Below are 24,668 nucleotides of genomic sequence, written 5' to 3' on the forward strand. Positions count from 1 at the left end.
AGGAAATTCGGCATGTCCACATTGACTCTTTTTTAAGTAAATTTAGAATCAATTTTTTTTCCAATTAAGGGGCAATTTAGCAGATTCAAAAACAGCTTCTTCCCCATTGTTATCAGACTCCTAGTGTCGCTCCTATGGATTAAACTGACCTCTCTATGCATCCTCTTTACTGTAGTAGCACTATACTCCGTATGCTTCACCCAATGTCTATTTCTCTGTATTTACATTGTTTATTTATCGTATGTCCCTTATCTTTCATGTGTGGAACTATCTGCCTGGACTGCATGCAGAACAATACTTTTCACTGTGTCGGTACACGTAACAATAAATCTAAATCAAATCAAATCATTGATGACAATCCTGCGTCCCCCTCCCCACCCCCACAGAGGTATCGCAGGAAATCCACCCCTCACTTCCACTCTTCCATCACACCTCTTTCCCCCGCACCACACATAAATGAACCCTCCCCATGGAGCTCATATTAGGGCCTGCCCAGGCACAGGTTGGCAGTGCCCGGGCATATCCCACTCCCCCGGGGCTATACGTATCACTTCACCCCTGGAGGGATCCCTCAACTGATTCTCATTTGGCCAAACCTGTTGCAAATCTTGCGGACGTGACATCACATTGGTGGGATCTGAATAGTTAGTTGGGGGGGGGGATCATGTGGAGGGGACCCTGTTAATAATATTTAAATTAATTAAACTGTATTCAAATGAGGTCCACGCCCTTTGTGGGCATGAACCTCGTGATGTCACGGAGAGGGGCGGTGAAATCGGGAAATGCAATCATTCCGGAAAGAACTGTGTTTCCCGATTCACTCCAGATTTTCCGCCCGCATCGCCGATCCTGCGTACGGCTAGCGCGGGTTCAAAATTGTCCCCTTTAGCTTTGACTTTTAAAAATGTTCCCTGACTTAACCTTAAGTCACAAATGCTCTATTACCTTTGCTAGTCTCCTTATCCATCCTGAACCACTCTGCTTGCTTTTACCCAGAATAGTTGCTCTGCTCTGCAGACTCAATATATTCTTTGCTGATTTTGAGTTTGCCCTTTCCTGAAATCTCCTACCAACCCTTCTTTATTAGTTAGCTGCCCTATCTCCGGTCTACTACCATAGTTAATCAATTAGCCAGTCTGATTTTAAGTGGAGCCCCTCCAAACGGAACAACTCCTTCCTTCCCAGTTATTGGTGCCAATGGTCCAAGTGAAAACCTTGTCTCTCACACCACGTTTTAAGACACACATTTTATCTGCTAATCTGTATAATCCAATGCCAACCCGCAACTGACCATTTGATGTTCTCCCTTGTAATTTGGACCTTAACTCTGCAAGCTCAATTCTAACAGCATTTCAGTTCTCTCTATGTGTGTATCAGTTCTTGCGTGGATCCTGACAACTGATGCACTATTACGACGAGACAAGAGAAGAGAGAAATCGAGGCTTTATTACGCAGAGATGTGTTGCCTCCTACAGCTGCTGCCGAAATGGCTGCAGCTCGGTGAGCACACACATTTATACTCCGCCTACTGGGCAGAGCCAGAAGGCAGGGATCTACCCTCGTACCTGTAGTACAGGAGCCTTACCGTATTACATCTCATCTCATCTCTAATGTGTACTATATACAAACAATGGTGACAACCACATTCACCCCCTGTTAAAAAAGGTGTCCAGCAGGGTTGGTGGAAAACTATTTACATGTAAGTGAGCATTTTTAAAATGTACAGTTCTGGAAAAGTTCACAAATTCAACCAGTCGGGTGCCTTGATCTTCCGTTGTGAGCGCCGCAGTCCCGGTGGCGATGCAGGCACTGGCTTGGTCGCCAGTGACTCCGGGAGCGTATAGTCCTCATCTTCATCCCCAGGTGGAACCAATGGGAGGACGGATCGTCCTGGAGCGGGGGCTGTGGTGAGGTGCGCTGGGGGGAGGATGGGTGGCGCCGGGGCAGATGGGGGGGGGGGGAACCCAGCTGGTGCCAGGTACCGGGTGACCCCTGGGTGACAGCGACCATTGTGTGGGGCCCGGAGTCGGTCTACTTGTGCGCTGGCACATGTACCTCGGGATAGGGCATCGGGGGGCTCGTTGAGCTTACCGGGGCGATACAAAATCACGTAATTGTAGGTGGAGAGCTCGATCCTCCACCTCAAGATTTTATCGTTTTGATCTTGCCCCGCTGTCTGTTATTGAACATGAAGGCAACCGACCGTAGGTCAGTGAAGAGAGTGAATCTCCTGCCGGCCAGGTAATGCCTCCAATGCCGCACAGCTTCAACGATGGCTTGGGCCTCCTTTACGACGGAGGAGTGCCGAATTTTGGAGGCGGGAGGGTGCGGGAAAAGAATGCCAGGGGTCTGCCTGCCTGGTTGAGGATGGCGGCTAGAGCGAAGTCTGATGCATCGCTCTCAACTTGAAAGGGAAGATCTCGTCGACCGCATGCCTTGGCGATGTTGGCCTTGATACAGTTGAAGGCCTGGTGAGCCTCAGCCATCAGGGGGAAAACTGTGGAGTGAATGAGTAGGCGGGCTTTGTCCGCATAGTTAGGGACCCACTGGGCATAGTATGAGAAGAACCCCAGGCATCGTTTGAGGGCCTTGGGGCAGTGGGGTAGGGACAGTTCCATGAGGGGGCGCATGCGATCGGGGTCGGGCACTAGAACTCCATTTTGCACCACATAGCCAAGGATGGCTAAGCGATTAGTACTGAACACGCACTTCTCCTTGTTATACGTTAGGTTCAGGAGTTTGGCGGTGTGGAGAAATTTAGAAAGGTTAGCGTCATGGTCCTGCTGGTCGTGGCCGCAGATGGTGACGTTATCCAGGTACGGGAAGGTGGCCCACAGTCCATACCGGTCAACCATTCGGTCCATCTCCCGTTGGAAGACCGAGACTCCATTAGTGATGCCGAAGGGAACCCTAAGGAAGTGGTAAAGAAAGCCGTCTGCTTCTAACGCCGTATATTGGCGGTCCGCCTTGCGGATGGGGAGCTGATGGTAGGCAGATTTCAGATCCGCTGTAGAGAAGACTGTGCAATCTGATTGACCATATCAGATATGCGTGGGAGGGGGTACACGTCGAGCTGCGTGTACCGATTGATGGTCTGACTGTAGTCAATGACCATCCTGTGTTTCTCCCCAGTCTTTACAACTACCACCTGGGCTCTCTAGGGGCTGTTGCTGGCATCAATGATGCCTTCGCTGTAGCCACTGGACCTCCAAACTGATGAAGGTCCTGTCCTGGGCGCTGTACCGTCTGTTCCTGGTGGCGACGGGTTTGCAATCCAGGGTGAGGTTCGCTAACAGAGAAGGTGGGGGGTGACCTTAAGGGTCGTGAGGCCGCATACAGTAAGGGGTGGTAGGGGGCCGCCGAATTTCAGAGTTATACTTTGGAGGCTGGAAGTCCAGGCCAAGTAGCAAGGCTGCGCAGAGGTTGAGGAGGACGTAGAGCCCGGAAGTTGCTGAACTCAACACCCTGGACGGTGAGGGTGGCGGTGCAGTACCCCTGGTTCTCCACAGAGTGGGATCTGGAGGCTAGGGAGATTCGTTGGGTAATGGGGCGTACCGCGAGGGAGCAGCACCTTACCATATCGGGGTGGATGAAGCTCTCCGTGCTCCCGGAGTTGAGAAGGCAAGGTGTCATGTGGCCATCGACTTTCACCGTCGTTGTCGCGGTTGCGAGGTTGTGTGGCTGCGACTGGTCGAGCGTGATGGAGGCGAGCTGCGGCTGGTGTTGGTGGGCCCCGGGCTGGTCGGCGGCGGTTGCGGGCGATGAGTGGCTCAATGAAGTGCCCGACGAGCAGGGGTCTTGAGGCGCCATCCAAAATGGCGCAGAAGATGGCGGCGCCCACGGGCCCCACGAGGTCTGATGGGGGGAAGATGGCAGCGCCCATGGGCCGCACGTGGGGGGGTGCAGGAACAATGGGGCTGGTTACAGCGGTGATCAACCGGGCCTGGCACACCGCGAAATGTCCTTTCTTCCCGCAGGCCTTGCAGAGTGCGCTCCGCGCCGGGCAGCACTGGCGGGGGTGCTTTGTCTGCCCACAGAAATAGCACTTGGGCCCCCCGGGGTTGGCTGGCTGCCGCGCGGCGCAGGCTTGGGTTGGCTGGGGGCGGTCGCTGGTGGGGTCCACGACGTCCAGGATGGGGTCGCCATGCAGTCGGGGGCGTACGCTTGTACATTACAGGAAGCTACCGTTAGCGAGGTCGCGAGTTTCTTGACCGCCGCGAGGTCGAGCGTACCCCCTTCTAAAAGGCGCTGGCAGATGTATGCCGACCCTATGCCCGTAACGAAAGCGTCCCTGATTAGGAGTTCGGAATGTTCAACGGCCGAAACTGCTTGGCGATCGCAGTTCCTCGCCAGGGCGTGCAGGGCATGCCAGAAATCTTCCAATGACTCACCGGGGAGTTGGTGCCGCGTGGACAGGAGGTGCCTGGCGTTGAGTTTGTTGATCGGCCGTGTGTAATTCTCTTTCAGAAGCACCATGGCCTCAGTGTAGTTGGGTGCATCCTGGATAAGAGGAAAAATATCGGAGCTCAACCGTGTGTACAGGATCTGTAGTTTCTGTGCCTCTAAGGGGGGTTCTGTCGCTGATCCGATGTAGGCTTCAAAGCAAGCTAGCCAGTGGTCGAAGGCCAACGTGGCATTATCTGCTTGAGGGTGCAGTTGCAGGAGATCTGGCTTGATGTGAAGGTCCGTCGCTGTAAAATCTCTGCGTAATAAATTGATGCACTATCAATTACGACGAGACGAGAGTAGAGAGAAATTGAGGCTTTGTTACGCAGAGATGTGTTGCCTCCTACAGCTGCTGCAGAAATGGCTGCAGCTCGGTGAGCACACACATTTATACTCCGCCTACAGGGCGGAGCCAGCAGGCACGGATCTATCCCCGTACCTGTAGTACAGGAGCCTTACCATATTACATCTCATATGTGTACTATATACAAACAGTGGTGACTACCACAACAACAAAATCCTTCCCATCCCACTCCAAATTCACCTTGAGCCACAAGGAGATGTTTTTAAAGTTGGCATCAGGCAGGCAACATATTCTTTGGAACCTCTCGTCAAAGCTATAGGAAACAGTATCTATACCATTGCATATCAGTACCACATATTTTTTCACTCCACTCATTTCAATGGCCTCCTGCGCCATTGGTCAGTTTTCCCATCCACCCTGCAGTCCTTGGTCTCATCCACACAGGAAGTAAGTACCTCATAACTGTCAGCCAAGGTCAACGGCTGAGGTTCATACCTGCCTCAGTCACAGTTACACATCCCTGGTCCCCAACACTGCCCAACTCTAAAGTTCCACTTAACTCAAGGAGTTGCCTCCTGGAATAAAGTGTCCCGGTAAGTGGGCAACTCCGATTGCCCTGCATTCAGTGCAGCTTGAACGACAGTTCGACGACTCAAAATTCATTTCCTCAAGCTGCAGATACTTGCTACAGATATGGTTATCCGGGATCATGGGGCGGCATGGTGGCACAGTGATTAACACTGCTGCCTCACAGCACCAGAGACCCGGGTTCAATTCTGGCCTTGAGTGACTGTGGAGTTGGTACGTTCTTTCCATTTCTGCGTGGGTTTCCTCCAGGTGCTCTGGTTTCTCCCCACAGTCCAAAGATGTGCAGGTTAAGTGGATTGACCATGATAAATTGCCCCTTAGTGTCCAGGGATGCGCGGATTATGTGCAGTTACGGGGTTTCAGGGATAGGATGGATGCCTGGTTAGGGTGCTCTTTCAGAGGGTCGGTCGGTGCAGACTCGATGGGTCGAGTGGCCTCCTTCTGCACAGTAGGGATTCTATGATCACAATGCTCTCGACATATTTCCCACTTGCTGCGGTTACTGCAGGCCACGCGTCCAGCCAATCTAACTTGATGTATTTGATCAGTTAATTCATTATATTTAACTGAACTTAACTGAATTGATTAGTTCTATTAATTAATTGATTTATCTAGTTCAAGTTGCGAGCTTTGAGACACACAAAACATCAATTATTGGAGGCAGTAAATAAATAAAGTGAGCACCTCCATTCCCCTATGCACTAAATTCCCACTGAAGCCAAATTCCCTATGTCGGCAAAATCATTTATTTGGCTTAAATGCGAGAATAGCAAGTTATCAGATAGCTCTTAACATTAATTGTTACATGCACATCCATCAATTCAGACATACCTGAAATCCCCCTTTCTATTTAAAGGGTTGGTTATGTTTAATTGCATTTTCTTCTGCTCATAGCATGGAGATTCACACTTAAAAGTAGTCTGAAAATTAGAAGGAAGAAAACACAATTCAAAGTGCAACGATTGACAAAATAAAAATGACATTGTGCTCAACAAAATAAAGAAAAACAGTGCACAAAATTAACCTTTGCTCAAATTTGTGCTTGGTGACGGAAGGAATGCATTTCTATTTAACATGTGATAATGGGCTGAATCTTCCCTGGCGCAGTAATCACTGCTGGATTATCACTCTGCTCCTTTTCACTGACTTCAGTCTGGAAGTGCACATTTCTCGCCAGCACTTCCAACCCGCGCCTGCTGAAATATGTGCAGCACAGCAGTCCTTGGAGACTGACAGTCTAGCGCAAGATCAGCAGGGGAAGTGTTCTTACGGCACTAACTGCCATCATCTTCTGTTAAATTTAAATATCCCAGATATAAGGTAATGTGGGAGGTGAGTTTGAAACGGGATAGTCGGGTAGTGGGGGATGTTTTGTTGTGTGGTAAGGGTCTAGATTTGCTTTTGGGGATTGTCCACAGTATACTGCTCGAGTCTATATTTTCTTAAAGCTTTTACTCTTTATTTACAACAATTATTTACACACTTGGACCTCTGCACAAGTTTGGAACTTCTCTTCCTTCCAGATCTCTTGTACTTCTTGTCACGTGATCGGACATCATTACTACATCAGCATCATGTCTGCTTCTCATGTTAATCCTTTACTCTACATGTTGTCCAAGTCTTTATCTGCATTATATTTACATCCTCCTACATCTCCCCACCCCCAAACATCTCCAACTTCACAAGATTAAGCTCCAAGGTGCCTTGACCAATCTTGCTGATCCCATTCTGATCTCATTTTGAGGTTGAGGACATTCAATACTTTCCGTTCTGACAGTGGGAGTGTTCACTGTACTAAGGTTTTCTTCTTTATCAGGATCTAGGTGGTAAACTCAATTTTCAGTTGAGTTTTGCTCCATGGACATCAAAGTGCTGCTGTTTCTCCTTATAAACACTGATCGGTCTAAATCTTGGTTGTGGAGTTTTTTTCAACGTTTGTGCCTTCCTTCTGATGGTCTCAGATTCATACTCTCACCCTGAGCTTCAGCACTGATAGCTCATGTGCTCTATGCCTGTGATTAAAGTTCTGACCCTGATTGCTTCTCTGGTCTTCTTCACATTGTGTTACCCTCTTGTGATCATTTGTGGTGATAATAGGATTAACTTTTTGTGTTTGAGATGGAAGTAGCATTCTCAATTGGTAACTCTGATGGTGAGAATCTCCTCTGTAGTGGTCAAGTTCGATAATTCAGAAGAGCTAGATTAAAGTCTTTCCCTTTTTCTTCAACAAATTTTTGATGGTTTGTATCCCTCTCAGCTTCCCATTCACTTGACGATAGCGAGGTAAACGGGTTACATGAACAAAGCCATATTTATTTGTGAAATTCTGGAATAGGTCATTGGCAATTTGTGGTCCACTGTTGAACACTATGACGTCCTAGATGACATATGTTGCAGAAATTCTCATGAGGGTTGGATGACTGCTTCAGCTGTGATGCCATGCAATCTGTTTACTTCATGAGTAGTAATCAATAACAATAAAGAAGGTTTGCTCCCCAAATTCAAATAGGTTTATTTCCAGGCACTCCATAGCCATGATGGAAAAGTAGGAAGCAATAATGGTTCTTTTTCATCTTGGCTATTTACAGCAAAAGTAACACAAATCATTTATTATACAAGCAAATAATGTCTGGCTGCCAGATTGATTGCTGTTCTCTCGCACAATATTTTACTATTTCGTGGTGATTTTGATGATGGCTTTGAAGAAAATCAAACTGAAGAGCTCTTGGTATGACTATTCACTCATTGAAGTTTAATAAGTCGTCAATGATGGTGGCATCCTTGTGCTGCTATAGTATCAGATTAGTGGAGGTATAATCTGGCCATCCTTCCAAACAATATTTTCAGACTGGGAGACTAAAGTCAGGGATCTTTGGAGTCTGGGGTGGGGGGGGGGGGGGGGGGGGAGGGGGGCATGGGGCAGTCAGGGAGTGAGTGTAGTCAGGGGGCCCAGTGGGTGTTTGGGTAGCGGGAAATAGCACCAAAGTTACCCAGGAATTGAAACTGATTTCAATTCTTCTAACTAATACTCAGCTGAGAGAGGCGGAACTATCCAAAGTCTCCAAGTTTAAAATTGGAGCTTTGGAAGGTTCCAGACAATTGGATGCTGAAACTTCCCAGGCAATTCCAATTTAGTCCATGGTGTGAACTTCCAAGAGGTTTTCTCAGCGCATCTTCCGGGATACCTCCAGGGAGTACACCCCGAAGGACAGAAGATTTTGGTCGATGTTAGTCCTGGGCACTTAGAACAAGATAGCCCATCAAAATCTGAAAAGTACATGCAATAAAATTAATACAGTGAAAGTAATAATTTTAAACTGTTGCATTTTCAAAAGTCATAATGATACTATTCCTTCGTATGATCATAGAGCAAAAAGCAGCAGTGACCATGGACATTTTCAAACGAAGTTCAAAATTTAACAGTAGTAGATACCATGGAAAAGGTCGCCCAGTTACCAGTAAGAAAATAAACCCTTCTCCATCCTTGACTGTCATTGTCAAACAAATGCTGAGCAGGTCAATCCATGGTAAGTGACAATCAATTAGATTGTGATAATGTAAAACAAAGGAAACTCTCAGATTAACAATGTGATATGGCTATGAAGAATCACTCAATTGGAAAAGCAATGTTATCGGAAAAAAGGGACCGACAAATAGATACATTAACACAAGTTCATGGCGGGATTCTACAGCCTCGTTGCACTCTCGGTTGAGCAAAACGAGGTTGGTGAATAGTGAGAGAGGCTGAAAATAACAACTGCGCCAGGTGCCAAACAGTTTGCGATGCAATCGGCCCACTTCCGTAGACGAAATCAGGATCTTGCCTTAGCGTGGCGAGAAACCAACTTGAGCCCTATTTTCATACAATTACAAGGAGCGACCCCATATCCAACGGCGTCTGTGATTCAACGGCTACCCAGCAAGTCGTCATACTGGCACCGATTAGTACTCCTTTTGCAAAACATGCATCTGTGAAAGGTCCTCTGTGGGGAGTCAAGGAAGGAAGCCATCTTTGCTCACAGACAAACAGCCCGGGGTCTGGGCTTGCCACCCCAGTGCTTGGTGGGCGGTGGGGGACGCTTGGCTTGGGGTGGAGAACCTTTTGCCGGGTTGGGCCACCACCGAAGGGTGGGGGAGGCCATGGGGGGCATAACTGGGGGGCAACGACTTCCCTACAAACTACCCATAACCCCCATCGGCTGCCAAGATCTCTGGCCGTGCGGCTGAAGGATATTGCTAATAGGGAATTGTCAAATATGGTTGCGTGAGCACTTCACACAACACAAGTGGACTCCTGTGGGTAGATGGGCCATGTAGCATGTGGGAGTCATTGCCTAGCATCCCAGTCAGAAGCCTGATGCATGGACACTGTGCTTGAACACTGTGGGAGGCAACACCACACACCCAGCAGCCAATATCCGAACACCCAGGGGATGGGACACAGCTCCGGGGACATGTCCATGGCCGGAGAGTGGGCGAGTGCCACGGGGAGGAGGGGATGCATGGAGAAAAGGGCCAAGGGTTCTGAGGTTGGCCGGCATTGCAGAAGAAAGTGACAGAGATATCATACTGGTTGTACTCAAGGGTGTTTATTGTGTGTGACAATTCCCCACTCTCCTGATGGTGCTGCCCCCCTCCTCCCCCACCATCCCGTCACACCCTACCTACACCCCCACACCGCCCTCCCTGACCTGGTCAGGGGAGCTGATGGCCAGTGTGGTAGTATGCATTAGGGGTCATGTGGGACTGTGAAGCCGTGATGTCATTGGCTGACAGATCCCGGGTCCTGGTTGGCTGTTGATCTCTAGCTCGGCCCTAAAGGCGGAGTATAAGAACCAGGAGTTCTCCCCCGCAGGCCAGTCTGTTGCTGAACTGCGGGGAACAAGTCACGCTTAATAAAGCCTCATCGACTTCATCTCTATTCGTCTCTCGTGAGTCTTTGTGCGCTACAATTTATTAAGCGAGCTTAAAGGACTATGGAGCTCAGGATCGTCCCGGAATGCCTGAGGATCAGCCCCCACGCCGTGAACTCAGCAGCAGTTTTTAAAAACTGGCAGACTTGTTTCGAAGCCTACCTCAGAACGGCCCCCGGCCGGGTCGCAGAAGACCAGAAACTACAGGTCCTGCACTCGAGGGTAAGCCCGGAAATTTACCCCCTCATAGAAGACGCAGAGGATTTCCAGACGGCGTTCGCAGCACTAAAGAGCATCTATGTTCGCCCAGTGAACCAGATCTACGCACGCTACCAACTCGCAATGAGACGGCAAAGTCCCGGAGAATCGCTAGACGAATTCTACGCCGCGCTGCTAATTTTGGGACGGGCCTGCAGCTGCCCGCCGGTAAACGCGATTGAACACACGGACATGTTAATTCACGATGCGTTTGTGGCAGGTATGAACTCTCCCCAAATCCGCCAAAGACTTTTAGAAAAAGAGTCGCTAGGACTCTGAGGCACGGGCCCTTGCAGCCTCCCTAGATGTGGCCGCGCGAAACGCCCACGCCTACGGCCCCGACCGCGCGGCAGCCCCTTGGGCTCCGTGGACCCCCGTCGCGACAAACCCCCCCCCCCCACAGGCTTGCGCGGTTCAGACGCCAAGTCGCCCCAGGGGGCCCGCTGCTATTTCTGCGGCCAGGCGAAACACCCCCGGCAGCGCTGCCCGGCCCGCGCAGCGATTTGCAAGAGCTGCGGGAAAAAGGGCCATTTCGCGGCTGTGTGCCAGTCTCGGGGGGTCGCCGCTGTCCCCGGAGAAGAAGAAGTCCTGCGCGTTTCAAACGCTCCCCAACCCCCCCAGCGCCCCATGTGCGACCCGCAGGCGCCGCCATTTTGGGTCCCGGCCACCACGAGGGGAGGAGGGGCTCCACCATCTTGGGACCCCCCAGCACTGTGCGACGCATGGGGGCGGCCATTTTGTCCACCCCCGCCGCCATCTTGTGACCCCCCAGCCATGTGCGATGCATGGGGGCGGCCAATTTGTTCACCCCCGCCGCCATCTTGGACGGCAACAATGGACCCCAGCATCGACGGCTCCACGGGGTTCGAGGAAGACGCTGAAGCACTACGACCACGTCTGGCCTCAATGACGCTGGACCAAGCACGGCCCCGGACACTCCAGACGACGACAACAACGGTGCTGATCAACAGGCACGAGACACCATGCCTGGTCGACTCCGGGAGCACAGAAAGCTTCATCCACCCCGACACGGTAAGACGCTGTTTTTTGACCATCCGTCCCAGTGCGCAAAAGATTTCCCTAGCTGCAGGATCCCACTCCGTACAGATCAAAGGCTTCTGCATAGTGACCCTAACGGTACAAGGGAGGGAGTTTCAAAACTACAGGCTCTACGTCCTTCCCCAACTCTGCGCGCCCACATTACTGGGATTAGACTTCCAGTGCAATCTGCAGAGCCTAACTTTCCAATTCGGCGGCCCAATACCCCCACTCACTATCTGCGGCCTCGCAACCCTCAAGGTTGAGCCCCCATCCTTGTTTGCAAACCTCACCCCGGATTGCAAACCCGTCGCCACTAGGAGCAGACGGTACAGCGCCCAGGACCGGACATTCATTCGGTCCGAAGTCCAGCGGCTACTGAAGGAAGGCATAATCCAGGCCAGCAATAGTCCCTGGAGAGCACAGGTGGTAGTAGTAAAGACAGGGGAGAAGCAAAGGATGGTCATAGACTATAGCCAGACCATCAACAGGTACACACAGCTAGATGCGTACCCTCTCCCCCGCATATCCGACATGGTCAATCGGATTGCCCAATATAAGGTCTTCTCCACCGTGGACCTCAAGTCCGCCTACCATCAGCTCCCCATCCGCCCAAGTGACCGCAAGTACACAGCCTTCGAGGCAGACGGGCGATTATGCCACTTCCTAAGGGTCCTATTTGGCGTCACAAACGGGGTCTCGGACTTCCAACGAGAGATGGACCGAATGGTTGATCAACACGGGTTGCAGGCCACGTTCCCGTATCTTGACAACGTAACCATCTGCGGCCACGATCAGCAGGACCACGACGCCAACCTCCAAAAATTCCTCCAGACCGCTAAAGCCTTGAACCTCACATACAACGAGGACAAGTGCGTTTTTAGCACAAACCGGCTAGCCATCTTGGGATATGTAGTGCGCAATGGGATAATAGGCCCCGACCCCGAACGTATGCGCCCCCTCATGGAATTTCCCCTCCCTCACTGCTCCAAAGCCCTAAAACGCTGCCTGGGGTTCTTTTCATATTACGCCCAGTGGGTCCCCCAGTACGCAGACAAGGCCCGCCCCCTAATACAGACCACGACCTTCCCTCTGTCGACAGAGGCTTGCCAGGCCTTCAGCCGCATCAAAGCGGATATCGCAAAGGCCACGATGCGCGCCATCGACGAGACCCTCCCCTTCCAGGTCGAGAGCGACGCCTCCGATGTAGCTCTAGCGGCCACCCTTAACCAAGTGGGCAGACCCGTGGCCTTTTTCTCCCGAACCCTCCACGCCTCAGAAATCCGCCACTCCTCAGTGGAAAAGGAAGCCCAAGCAATAGTGGAAGCTGTGCGACATTGGAGGCATTACCTGGCCGGCAGGAGATTCACTCTCCTCACTGACCAACGGTCAGTGGCTTTCATGTTCGATAATGCACAGCGGGGCAAAATTAAAAATGACAAGATATTAAGGTGGAGGATCGAGCTCTCCACCTTCAACTATGAGATCTTGTACCGTCCCGGAAAGCTGAACGAGCCGTCCGATGCCCTATCCCGCAGCACATGTGCCAACGCACAAATTAACTGTCTCCAAACCCTCCACGAGGACCTCTGCCACCCGGGGGTCACTCGGTTCTACCATTTTATAAAGTCTCGCAACCTCCCCTACTCCGTGGAGGAGGTCCGTACAGTCACAAGGAACTGCCACATCTGCACAGAGTGCAAACCGCATTTTTTCAGGCCGGATAGTACGCACCTGATCAAGGCCTCCCGTCCCTTTGAACGCCTCAGTCTGGATTTCAAAGGGCCCCTCCCCTCCACCGACCATAACACATACTTCCTGAACGTGGTGGACGAGTGCTCCCGTTTCCCCTTCGCCATCCCCTGCCCTGACATGACAGCGGCCACAGTCATTAAAGCCCTTAACACCATATTCACACTGTTCGGTTGCCCCGCATACGTCCATAGCGACAGGGGGTCCCTCCTTCATGAGTGACGAGCTGCGCCAGTTCCTGCTCAGCAAGGGTATAGCCTCGAGCAGGACGACCAGCTACAACCCCCGGGGGAACGGGCAAGTAGAGAGGGAGAACGGCACGGTCTGGAAGACTGTCCTACTGGCCCTACGGTCCAGGGATCTCCCAGTTTCACGGTGGCAGGACGTCCTCCCGGACGCCCTCCACTCCATCCGGTCGCTACTGTGTACCACCACTAACCAACCGCCTCATGAGCGCCTCCTTGTCTTCCCCAGGAAGTCCTCCTCTGGAACGTCGCTGCCGACCTGGCTGGCGGCCCCAGGACCCATCTTGCTCCGGAAACATGTGCGGGCGCACAAGTCGGACCCGTTGGTCGAGAGGGTTCACCTCCTTCACGCGAATCCGCAGTACGCCTACGTGGAGTACCCCGACGGCCGACAGGACACGGTCTCCCTGCGAGATCTGGCGCCCGCCGGCAACACGCACACCCCCTCGATACCAATCACCCCCTCCCTGCCACCGGCGCACCCCGCGACCGCCCCCTTCCCGGGAGGATCGGTCCTCCTCCCAGGTCCGACCAGAAGTGAAGCTGAAGCAGAAACCGTAAAGCTCCCGGAGACGACAACACTGGAACAAGCACCACCACCACCGGGGCTGAGGCGATCGACAAGGACGACCAGACCGCCCGACCGACTCGTGGCATCGGTGTAACACTAGAATGTTGTGGACTTTAACGAGAATTTTTTTCCTTTTTCCCTCTTACGAATACTGTAAATAGTTCAAAACAAAAAACCCTGTACATAGCCCACCCAGTGTAGGGCACTGTGATGACATGCAAAAGTTTTTTTTCCTCCCAGGACCAGCCTTGTAAACCCCTACCACCATGCGAAGCACCACCCCGCCGGGTTCATTTTTAACAAGGGGTGAATGTGGTAGTATGCATTAGGGGTCATGTGGGACTGTGAAGCCGTGATGCCATTGGCTGACAGATCCCGGGTCCTGGTTGGCTATTGATCTCTAGCTCCACCCTGAAGGCAGAGTATAAGAACCAGGAGTTCTCCCCCGCAGGCCAGTCTGTTGCTGAACTGCGGGGAACAAGTCACGCTTAATAAAGCCTCATCGACTTCATCTCTATTCGTCTCTCGTGAGTCTTTGTGCGCTACAATTTATTAAGCGTGCTTAAAGGACTATGGAGCTCAGGAGTCACCACTCCATGGGGCAGGTCCAGGTTGGCACCCAGCGCCCCTTCCTCTCGGTTGGTGCCCATAGGGCCCTGGGGTTCACCTTGGGATAGAGGGACAGCTGGTTCGAGCCCCAGCTGCCCCTGCATCATCTGGCTCTCCCCATGGTCTGCACCTTTGTGTCATCGTCCATGGTGATGCTCCTTAGTGACTGGGATATGCTCTGCAGCACCTCGGCCATTCCCATCTGAGAGTCGGACATGTCCTGCAGAACATCATCAAGGTCAACCTGGTATTGGGTAACATCCCCCAATGAGGTGGACATTCTGCCAAGGCCCTCACTGACTGCACGACACCTTGGACATCTTCACTAATGGTGCTGACGTTGTGCACCGGGCACTCCACTGCGGTTGCCACTGTAGCAGTGTTGGCCTCGGTGCCACGCATTGCCAGTGACATCTCCTGCACCCATAGTCTCTGGAACTCCTCCAATCGGCTATAGACCTGCTGGAGTGTCGTTGATATCTCCCTATGAATGTCATGGCAGCACCCTAATGTCTCCTTCAGCTCCGGGATGACCACTTCCACAAGCTCAGCATCAGGCTGGCACCCAGCTGGGTCGTGGGATCCAGCAGGCCTCAGACTGCTGGCTCGCCTGGGGGGTTCCTGCTTCCACCCCATGATTGCATCAGCACCTGTAGGGTGCTCACCACATTGTGCCTCAGAAGCCTGGTGCATAGCTATCTATTCACTCATGGTACCCGGTGTAGATAGTTGAACGTTTTCCAATGCTGGAGGGCAATCCTCCTTGTCACACTCCTGGCGCTCACAGCTGCTGGCACCTCGTCCCAGGCAGCACTGGCTGCCCTGTGGTTGACCCTCCGGGACCCTCGGGGGAACAGGGTATCCCTTCTGGCCTTCACTGCGTCTAGGAGCCTGGCCATATCTGTATTCCCGAATCTTGGGGCCGGTCACTGTTGCGATTTGACTGGGGTTGGCTGAGCAAGAGCTGCTTAAGTGCTGCTCAATCATGTTAGCAGGGGACTGGCAAGCGCAGTGCAGTTGAATCAGCTGGCGAGCTTTCATTTGTGGTGAGAAGCCAGTGAGGCCTCGCTAAGTGGACCACGCTAAGTGGACCAATTAACGTTGAATACGTTGCCGGCCTTGTTGGGCCAAGCACTGGGAAGCTTGCGGCAATTACCGCCCGCTACCACACTTTACTACACTCTTTCTGGAGAATCCCACCCCATATGTTAGTATTCACTTACAGTAGGATTAATGCTGTTGATTTGTGAAATTAGTAAAAATGTAGTTGTGGTGGCCGCTATTCCTTTCCTCAATCTTGATACAAAAACCAGCAAAGCTTCTTCTGTGTTCAAGAACCGGCTTCTGAATTCCACAATTATATCAACATGACTCCTGTTTGAAACAAATGTTGACAGTTCAGTTCTATAAGCAAAGATCAATCAAATGTATCAATATAATGGACATAAAATTGCAGGCATTACATTTAGAATTTTCCAACATGGTCCTAGTGTTGGGTGTGATGTTTCATACCACTAGCACATACTCAGAACTCAACTCCAATACATCTTGGTCTACATAAACACTGAATCCCAATCTCAATTTTAATTTATCATGTTCACAACTGTACTCATGTTTTAGGAATATACTCTTTCAAAGTGCTTGTGAATTCTGTTTTGCAATATTACAACCAACATTTCTGCACACAAAACATTGCAATAATTGAAATTGAAAGAATCAGACATATCTGCCATTCTTCTAATTGAATTTAAAGTCAATTTCACTTATAAGCCAGAGAAGTTCTTTTCTTTGAAATGTATATAAGGAATTTCAATGCTTTTTAATACAAGGTGATATGTTTTAACAACCAATTTTTATTGGTTTGTTTTATTCCCCATATGCCCTTCATTTAATTTAAGCTCTTGCCCATGTTACTACAATACTGATTGATCACTTTAATATCAGCTACCTATTTTTAAAATTGCGTGGTTATTTTTACAGCTGGACACCATTCCTCCTACCAATCCTACCCATTTATCTGGACTAAGAGTTGGCACCAGTACAAGCTGGCCTGCTTGCATAAATAGCTGTGTTGTTTTAGTTGCCACATCATCAAATACAAGCCAATCTTTAAACTGAAATATCTCTGTTTCCCACTCCAAAGTAAATCAAATTATGCAGTTCAGTTAAAATGATAAATTATCCATCTGAGAAGATTTATATAATTTGAAGCAATCAACCATCAATGTAATTTGCCACCATTCGTCAGACAAATTCTATACCAACTAATAAGAATTCTATGTCTGCCAGACTAAACTTGACAGTTCATTCACAGCAATATTGAGCTTCAGTTCAAAACCAATGTAATTATATTCATCAACTCAATTGAATAATCCAGTGTGAACTATTCCACTGTCAGAGAAATGACCTCTTTAAATTACATTAAAATGTTTAAATTATTACTTAGTTGAATGCCGCCTTCTCGAATATATCCATGGATATGTGCCATTTTCACATTCACACATATCTTTCTACACAAAAATATAGAACAAATAAACAAGCTGGGCAGGGGCAAAAAACAACTAAAATCAGGCACAGCATCTCACGTTGTGCCTGTGTTATAGGTGCTATCACATTATTAAAGGCACCTTACCAGGTTTTGTTGGTGCACACCTAAAACAAGCTGATGGAAAACCGATTGGCAAACAGGAAGCAGAAATTTGGAATAAATGGGTCTTTTTCGATTAGCAGGCAGTGACTAGCGGGGTACCGCAGGGATCTGTGCTAGAAGCCCAACTGTTCGCATTACATATTAATGATTTGAACGAGGGAACTAAATGTATTATCTCCAAATTTTCAGATGATGCAAAGTTGGGTGGGAGGGTGAACTGTGAGGAGGATGCAGAAATGATTCAGCGGGATTTGGACAGGCTGAGTGAGTGGGCATATGCATGGCAGTATAATGTGGTTAAATGTGAGGTTATCCATTTTGATAGCAAAAATAGGAAGGTAGATTATTATTTGAATGGATGTAAAGTAAGCGTGCAGGTACAGCGGACCATAAAGAAGGCAAATGGTATGTTGGCCTTCACAGCAAGAGGATTTGAGTATAGGAATATTGATGTTTCACTGCAATTGTATAAGGCATTGGTGAGGCTACACCTGGAGCATTGTGTGCAGTTTTGGTTTCCTTATAGGAGGAAGGATGTTCTTGCTATGGAAGGACTGCAGCGAAGGTTTACCAGGCTGATTCCTGGAATGGCAGGACTGTCATATGAGGAGAGATTAAACCAGTTAGGATTATATTCATTGGAGTTTAGAGGATTCAGAGGGGATCTCATCGAAACTTTTAAAGTTCGAACAAGATTAGACAGGGTGGTTTCAGAAAGAATGTTCCCGATGATGGGGGAGTCCAGAACCATGGGTCATAGTTTGAGGCTGAGAGGTAAACCTTTTCGGACTGAGGTGAGGATAAATTTCTTCACCCAGAGAGTGATAAATCTGTGAAATTCACTACCACAAAAGGTAGTTGAGGTGAAAACATGTAATTTCAAGAAGGAATAAAATAAAGCTCTTGGGGCTAAAGGGGCCAAGGGATATGGGGGGGAAGGCAGGATTAGGGTATTGAACTTGATGATCGGCCATGATTAAAATGAATGGTGGAGCAGGTTGGAAGGGCTGAATGGCCTCCTCCTGCTTCTATTTTCTATGTATGTTAGCCCCTTACAGAAGTAAATGAAGGGGCCTAAGCTTTTAAGCTCATTTGTAGAAATTAGTTTGGGTTGAAGAGAGCAAGTGTAGGGCTCATTTGTCTCAAGATTATTCATGGCCACCACAGTTTAAATAGCTAAGGTGACATCAAAAAATACCAGGATTCCTTTGGAACCAGGCAGAGCAGCACAGTCCCCCAGACTCCAGAAGTCCTCATGATTCTCCATGCTGCACGCTCCCCACAATGGTTCCCTAACACTGACGAAAAGCTGCATAGGGAGGAAGAGGGGAAGAAGACTCTCAGCAGGAAGCGTTATCCACCCAGGGTCTTAAGAGAGCATCTCTCTTACTTCAATCAGCAGTATGTTCAGCACCTGTTTTGTGGTGCAGTCCTCACTGAAATCTATCATCTCTTGTAAGCAGGCCAGAAGTATCAGAGCAGGAAAAGGATGGCACTGCCAGTGACTGTGATAGTGACCATGGCCATAAATATCTTTGCGTTGGAATCCTTCAAGTTGGTGTAGGACACATGTTTAACGTCTCCCAGTTTGCAATTCATTAGGGAGGTGACTTGTGGCTCTTTATACCAGGAAAAGGGATTACATTGTGTTTTCTCTGAAAATGGAGAATCAGGTAGTGTGCTTTACCAGGATAGTAGGTTTCCTCAAGGTGGAGGTTGCCATTAACTGCGCACAAATAGCTTTATGGATGCCGTATCAAAATGCTAAGCTGAGGGGCAGGCACGGCGGTGCAGTGGTTAGCACTGCTGTCTCACGGCGCCGAGATCTCAGCTTTGATCCCGGCTCTGGAGTGGAGTCCGTGTGGAGTTTGCACATTCTCCCCGTGTTTGCGTGGGTTTCACCCCCACAACCCAAAAGATGTGCAGGGTAGGTGGATTGGACACGCTAAATTGCCCCTTGGAAAAATTTAATTGGGTACTCAAATTTATTTTTAAAAAAGAAATGCTAAGCCGTACCCAGATGGGTTCGACTCCCTCAACCTGCAGTTGGTGTGCAACCATGATGTTAAAGACAGCACACATTGAAATTAATCACGAAAGAACGGAGGTGGTTGGAAGAAAATCCATTGCATGAAAGTTATATTAGGACTGGCAATATCCTACCAGAAGCAATGCTGAAACTAGAATCCATAAACGAATACAAAGATAATTTTAGAAAGAGATTACAAACTTGGTTTTCAACTTGATTGCATTGTTTTTTCTGCACCATGTCCCTGGTATTCACATAACCAGCACATAAGATTGCAGAATTTTAAGTGCAAACTGTCTTCCGCGAACTCACATCATGTTAGGAGCAGGCCCAGCTCAAAATAACTGAGCAACGCCCCATAGTGAGCTAATCACCACTGGGAACTCCACTCATTGTATTCATTTGAGGACCTTCCGGAGACTCCACAAATTAAGCTGGAACTGTTTTTTATTCATTCATGGGATGTGGTTGTCACAGGTAAGGCCAACGTGTATTGCCCATCCTAATTGCCCTTGGGAAGGTGGTGGTGAGCCATCTTGAACTGTTGCAAGCCATGTGATGTAGGGTGGGAAGGAGCTGTTAGGGAGGGAGTTCCAGGATTTTGATCTATTGAAATTGAAGAAACGGCAAAATAGTCCCAAGTCAGGATGGTGTGTAACTTATCATAGAATTCTTACCATGTAGAAGGAGGCTATTTGGCCCATCGAGTCTGCACGATCTTCTTAAATAGAATCCCACCCAGGCTCATTCCCGATTCTAAGGAACTTTGGAGAATTGTAGCCAGTACATCCACAATCTCTTCAGCTATCTATTTTATACCCCTCAAGGTTCCATCAGGTCCCAGGGATTTATTGGCTTTTAACCCCTCAAGTTTTGCTAATATTTTTTCACTGCTGATATTAATTTTGTTAACTGCCTCACTCTTTTAGTCCCGAGGTTACCGTCTATTTCTGGTGTGAAACTTGTGTCTTCCAACTTGAAGGCAGACACAAATATTTGTTCAATGTCTCTGCCATTTCCTTATTCCAATGATAATTTCTCCTGTCTCAATTCTAAGGGGCCAATGTTTACTTTAGCTACTATCTCCACTTGATTATGAAAATACTTAAAATCTGTTTTTAAATTCCTGGTAAGTTCACTCATTCTATTTTTTTCAACGTTTTTAATCAACCTTTTGGTGGCCCTCTGCTGGTTTCAAAAACACATCCAATCTTCAAACTTTGTACCTTTTTTGCAACAGCGTAAGTCTCTTTCTTTGACATTTAATATTTATTGTCACATGTACTGAAGTACAGTGAAAAGTATATTTCTGCGGCTACGGGAACGTACACAGTACGTACATAGTAGACAAATGAAAAAATAATTGACAGAGTACATTTCAAGTGGTACATCAACAAATAGTGATTGGAGAGCAGCATAGGGTGTCGTGAATAGTGTTCTTACAGGGAACAGATCAGTCCGAGGGAGGATCGTTGAGGAGTCTAGTAGTTTTGGGAAGAAGCTGTTCCTATGTCTGGATGTGCGGGTCTTCAAACTTATGTACCTTTTGCCTGATGGAAGAGTCTGGAAGAAGGCAATGCCTGGGTGTGAGGGGTCTCTGCCAATGCTGTCTGCCTTCTTGAGGCAGCGGGAGGTGTAGACAGAATCAATGGGTGGGCGGCAAGCTTGTGTGATGCGTTGGGCTGAGTTCACCACACTCTGCAATTTCTTGCAATCTTGGGCTGAGCAGTTGCCATACCAAGCTGTGATGTAGCCGGATAGGATGCTCTCTATGGCACATTGGTAAAGGTTTATGAGAGTTGATGCAGACATGCAAAATTACTTTGGCTTCCGTAGGAAGTAGAGACGTTGTTGGGCTTTCGTGACTGTTGCATGAGCGTGGGTGGACCAGGACAGACTGTTGGTGATGGTGACCCCCAGAAACTTAAAGCTTTTATTGTAATGAAATTACCTCGCTCTGAAACCTGATCCTCTTGAACTCGACCCGCAGGCAGCTGAAGCTGCGGCTAGCTTCGAGCATTGGCTCAGTTGATTCGAGGCCTACCTCGTCTCCTCAGCCGCCGTGGTCTCCCCGGTACTCAAACAGCGTCTCCTCATCGCCCGGGTGAGCTACAGGATTTTTCGGTTAATCAGGGATGCGGCCTCGTACATGGAGGCAGTGGAGCTGCTCAAAGGACAGTTTGTGAGGCCAGTGAATGAGGTACTCGTTCGACACCTCCTGACCACGCGGCGTCAGCGCCAGGGTGAGTCGCTGGCTGAATATCTGCACGAACTGAGGGTACTCGTCCAGAGTTGTAACTGCCAGATGGTCACGGTAGGTCCAGCTACATCCGGCAACGGCTTCTCGAGAAAGGGTCCCTCGACCTCAAGGAGACGGTGAAATTAGTTACCTCGCTGGAAGTGGCCTTCCAGAGTATGGAGGCCTTTCCATCCGACTATGCGGCATCCTCGGGGGCGTCGGAGGCGCAGCCATCACCCGACCCGGGTGTGCCCATACCTGCGCCGCGCGGCAGCCTGCCAGCTCCGGAGGGCCGTATTGTTACTTCTGCGGGCAGGGCCAGCACACCAGGCAGCATTGCCCAGCTCGAAATGCGACCTGCAACGAGTGTGGCAAGAAAGGGCACTTTGCTAAGGTATGCCTGGCCCGACCTAAAGTCCAAAAATCAAAAGCCTGCCAGGGCCAGCCTGAGGCTCACAGACCCCGCAGCGTGGCATCGTGCCTGCTGGGCCCGCCATCTTCTGACGCGTCGTCTGCCTCGTGCGACCAGTGGGGGCAGCCATCTTGGTCGCCATCTTCAACGCCGCCCGCCACATGCGACTGGTGGGGGCCGCCATTTTGGCCGACATCCTCGACGCCACCCGCCACGTGCGTCTCATCAGGGCCGCCATGTTGGGACCATCCCGCCACTGCCGCTACCAGTCGCCCGCAACCCGGCTCAATTCAGCTCGACCAGTCCCGGCCTTATCACCTTCAAAACTCCATGATGACCGTCCGACTCAATGGACAGGAAACGTCCTGCCTCTTCGACTCCGGGAGCACAGATAGCATCCTCCACCCGGATATGGTAAGGCGCTGCTCCCTCCAGGTCCTCCCCATCTCATAAACCATCTCCCTTGCTTCCGGATCACACTCCGTGCAGATCCAGGGGTATTGCATCGCTAACCTTGCGATACATGGCGTCGACTACGCCAATTTCAAGCTTTCGTCCTCCCTCATCTCTGTGCCCTGCTGCTACTAGGTTTAGACTTTCAATGCAACCTCCGAAGCCTGACCTTAAAGTTCGGGGCCCCTCTCACCGTCTGCAGCCTCACGATCCTGAAGATCGCCCCTCCCTCGCTCTTCGCGAACCTCACCCCAGACTGAAAGCCCGTCGCCACCCGGAGCAGACGGTACAGTGCTCAAGACAAGGCCTGTATCAGGTCAGAGGTCCAGCGGCTCCTGAAGGAAGTGATCATTGAGGCCAGTAACAGCCCCTGGAGAGCACAAGTGGTGGTCGTTAGGACCAGAAAGAAGAAGCGGATGGTAGTCGACGACAGTCAGACGATCAACCGGTACACGCAGCTTGATGCGTACCCTCTCCCCCACATATCTGACATGGTCAATCAGATTGCACAGTAGCAAGTCTTTTCCATGATAGACTTGAAGTCTGCATATCACCAGCTCCCTATCCGCCCGGTGGACCGCCAATATACTGCCTTTGAGGCAGACGGCCGCCTCTTCCATTTCCTCAGGGTTCCCTTCGGCGTCACCAACGAACGATGGACCGAATGGTCAACCAGTACGGGCTGCGGGCCACGTTCCTGTACTTGGATAATGTCACCATCTGCGGCCATGACCTGCAGGACCACGACGCCAATCTTAGAAAATTCCTCCGCACCGCCCAACTCCTTAATTTGACGTACAATAAGGAGAAATGCGTTTTCCGCACAACCCGGCTAGCCATCCTCGGCTATGTCGTGGAAAACGGAGTCCTGGGGCCTGACCCCGACTGCCCCCTCCTGCAGCTCCCCCTTCCCCACTGCCCCAAGGCCCTGAAGAAATGCCTGGAGTTCTTTTCTTACTATGCCCAGTGGGTCCCCAGTTACACGGACAAGGCCCGCCCACTTATTAAGTCCACTACTTTTCCCCTGCCGGCTGAGCCCCGCCTGGCCTTCAACTGTATCAGAACCGACATTGCCAAGGCCACGATGCATGCTGCGGACGAATCTATCCCGTTCCAAGTGGAGAGCGATGCGTCAGACTTTGCCTTGGCAGCCACTCTTAACCAGGCAGGGAGGCCTATCGCCTTTTTTTCCTGTACCCTCCATGCCTGTGAGATTCGACTCAGTCAAAAAGGAGGCGCAAGCCATTGTGGAAGCGGTGCGTCACTGGAGGCATTACCTGACCGGCAGCAGATTCACTGTCCTCACAGACCAATGGTCGGTTGCCTTCATGTTTAACTACACACAGCGGGGCAAAATTAAGAACGACAAGATTTTGCGGTGGAGGATTGAGCTCTCCACCTATAACTACGAGATCTTATATCGTCCTGGGAAGCTCAATGAGCCCCCAGATGCCCTGTCCCGCGGTATCTGCGCCAACGCGCAAGCAGACCGGTTACGGGCTATCCACAATGACCTCTGTCATCCGGGGGTCACCTTGCTTCTCCACTTTGTCAAGACCCGCAACCTGCCCTACTCCACTGAGGAGGTTAGGGCCATGACCCGGGACTGCCAAATCTGCACAGAGTGCAAACTGCACTTCTATCGGCCAGACAAGGCCCACCTGGTGAAGGCCTCACACCCCTTTGAACGCCTCAGCATGGGTTTCAAAGGGCCCCTCCCCTCCACTGACCGTAACGTGTACTTTCTCAAAGTTGTTGATGACTACTCATGTTTTCCCTTTGCCATCCCTTGCCCCATGACCTCTGCCACTGTCATCAAGGCTCTGCGCAGCATCTTCACCCTGTTCGGTTTCCCCACCTACATACATAGTGATCAGGGCGCCTCTTTTTTGAGTGATGAGCTGCGTCAGTACCTGCTCAGTAAGGGAATCGCCTCGAGCAGGACTACCAGCTACAAACCCCGGGGAAACGGACAGGTGGAGAGAACAAAGAACAACAAAAATTACAGCACAGGAACAGGCCCTTCGGCCCTCCCAGCCTGCGCCGATCCAGATCCTTTATCTAAACCCGTCTTCTATTTTTCAAGGATCTACTTCCCTCTGTTCCCCGCCCGTTCATATATCTGACTAGATGCATCTTAAATGATGCTATCGTGCCCGCC

The 24,668-nt window shown here is 50.1% G+C and overlaps 1 protein-coding gene across 1 annotated transcript in view; it reads right to left on the bottom strand.

Moving 5' to 3' along the window:
- Positions 1-24,668, bottom strand: part of LOC140428025 (cilia- and flagella-associated protein 47-like) — a 1,060,448-nt gene that overhangs the window by 665,528 nt on the left and 370,252 nt on the right. The window contains exons 39-40 of the mRNA XM_072513997.1: positions 15,948-16,098; positions 6,170-6,258 (exon numbers count right to left, since the gene is read on the bottom strand). Of these exons, the coding sequence (XP_072370098.1) occupies positions 6,170-6,258; positions 15,948-16,098 (240 nt within the window). The remainder of the gene's footprint in view (positions 1-6,169; positions 6,259-15,947; positions 16,099-24,668) is intronic.

The sequence above is a fragment of the Scyliorhinus torazame genome, chromosome 8 (assembly GCF_047496885.1).
Source record: "Scyliorhinus torazame isolate Kashiwa2021f chromosome 8, sScyTor2.1, whole genome shotgun sequence".
NCBI lineage: Eukaryota > Metazoa > Chordata > Chondrichthyes > Carcharhiniformes > Scyliorhinidae > Scyliorhinus > Scyliorhinus torazame.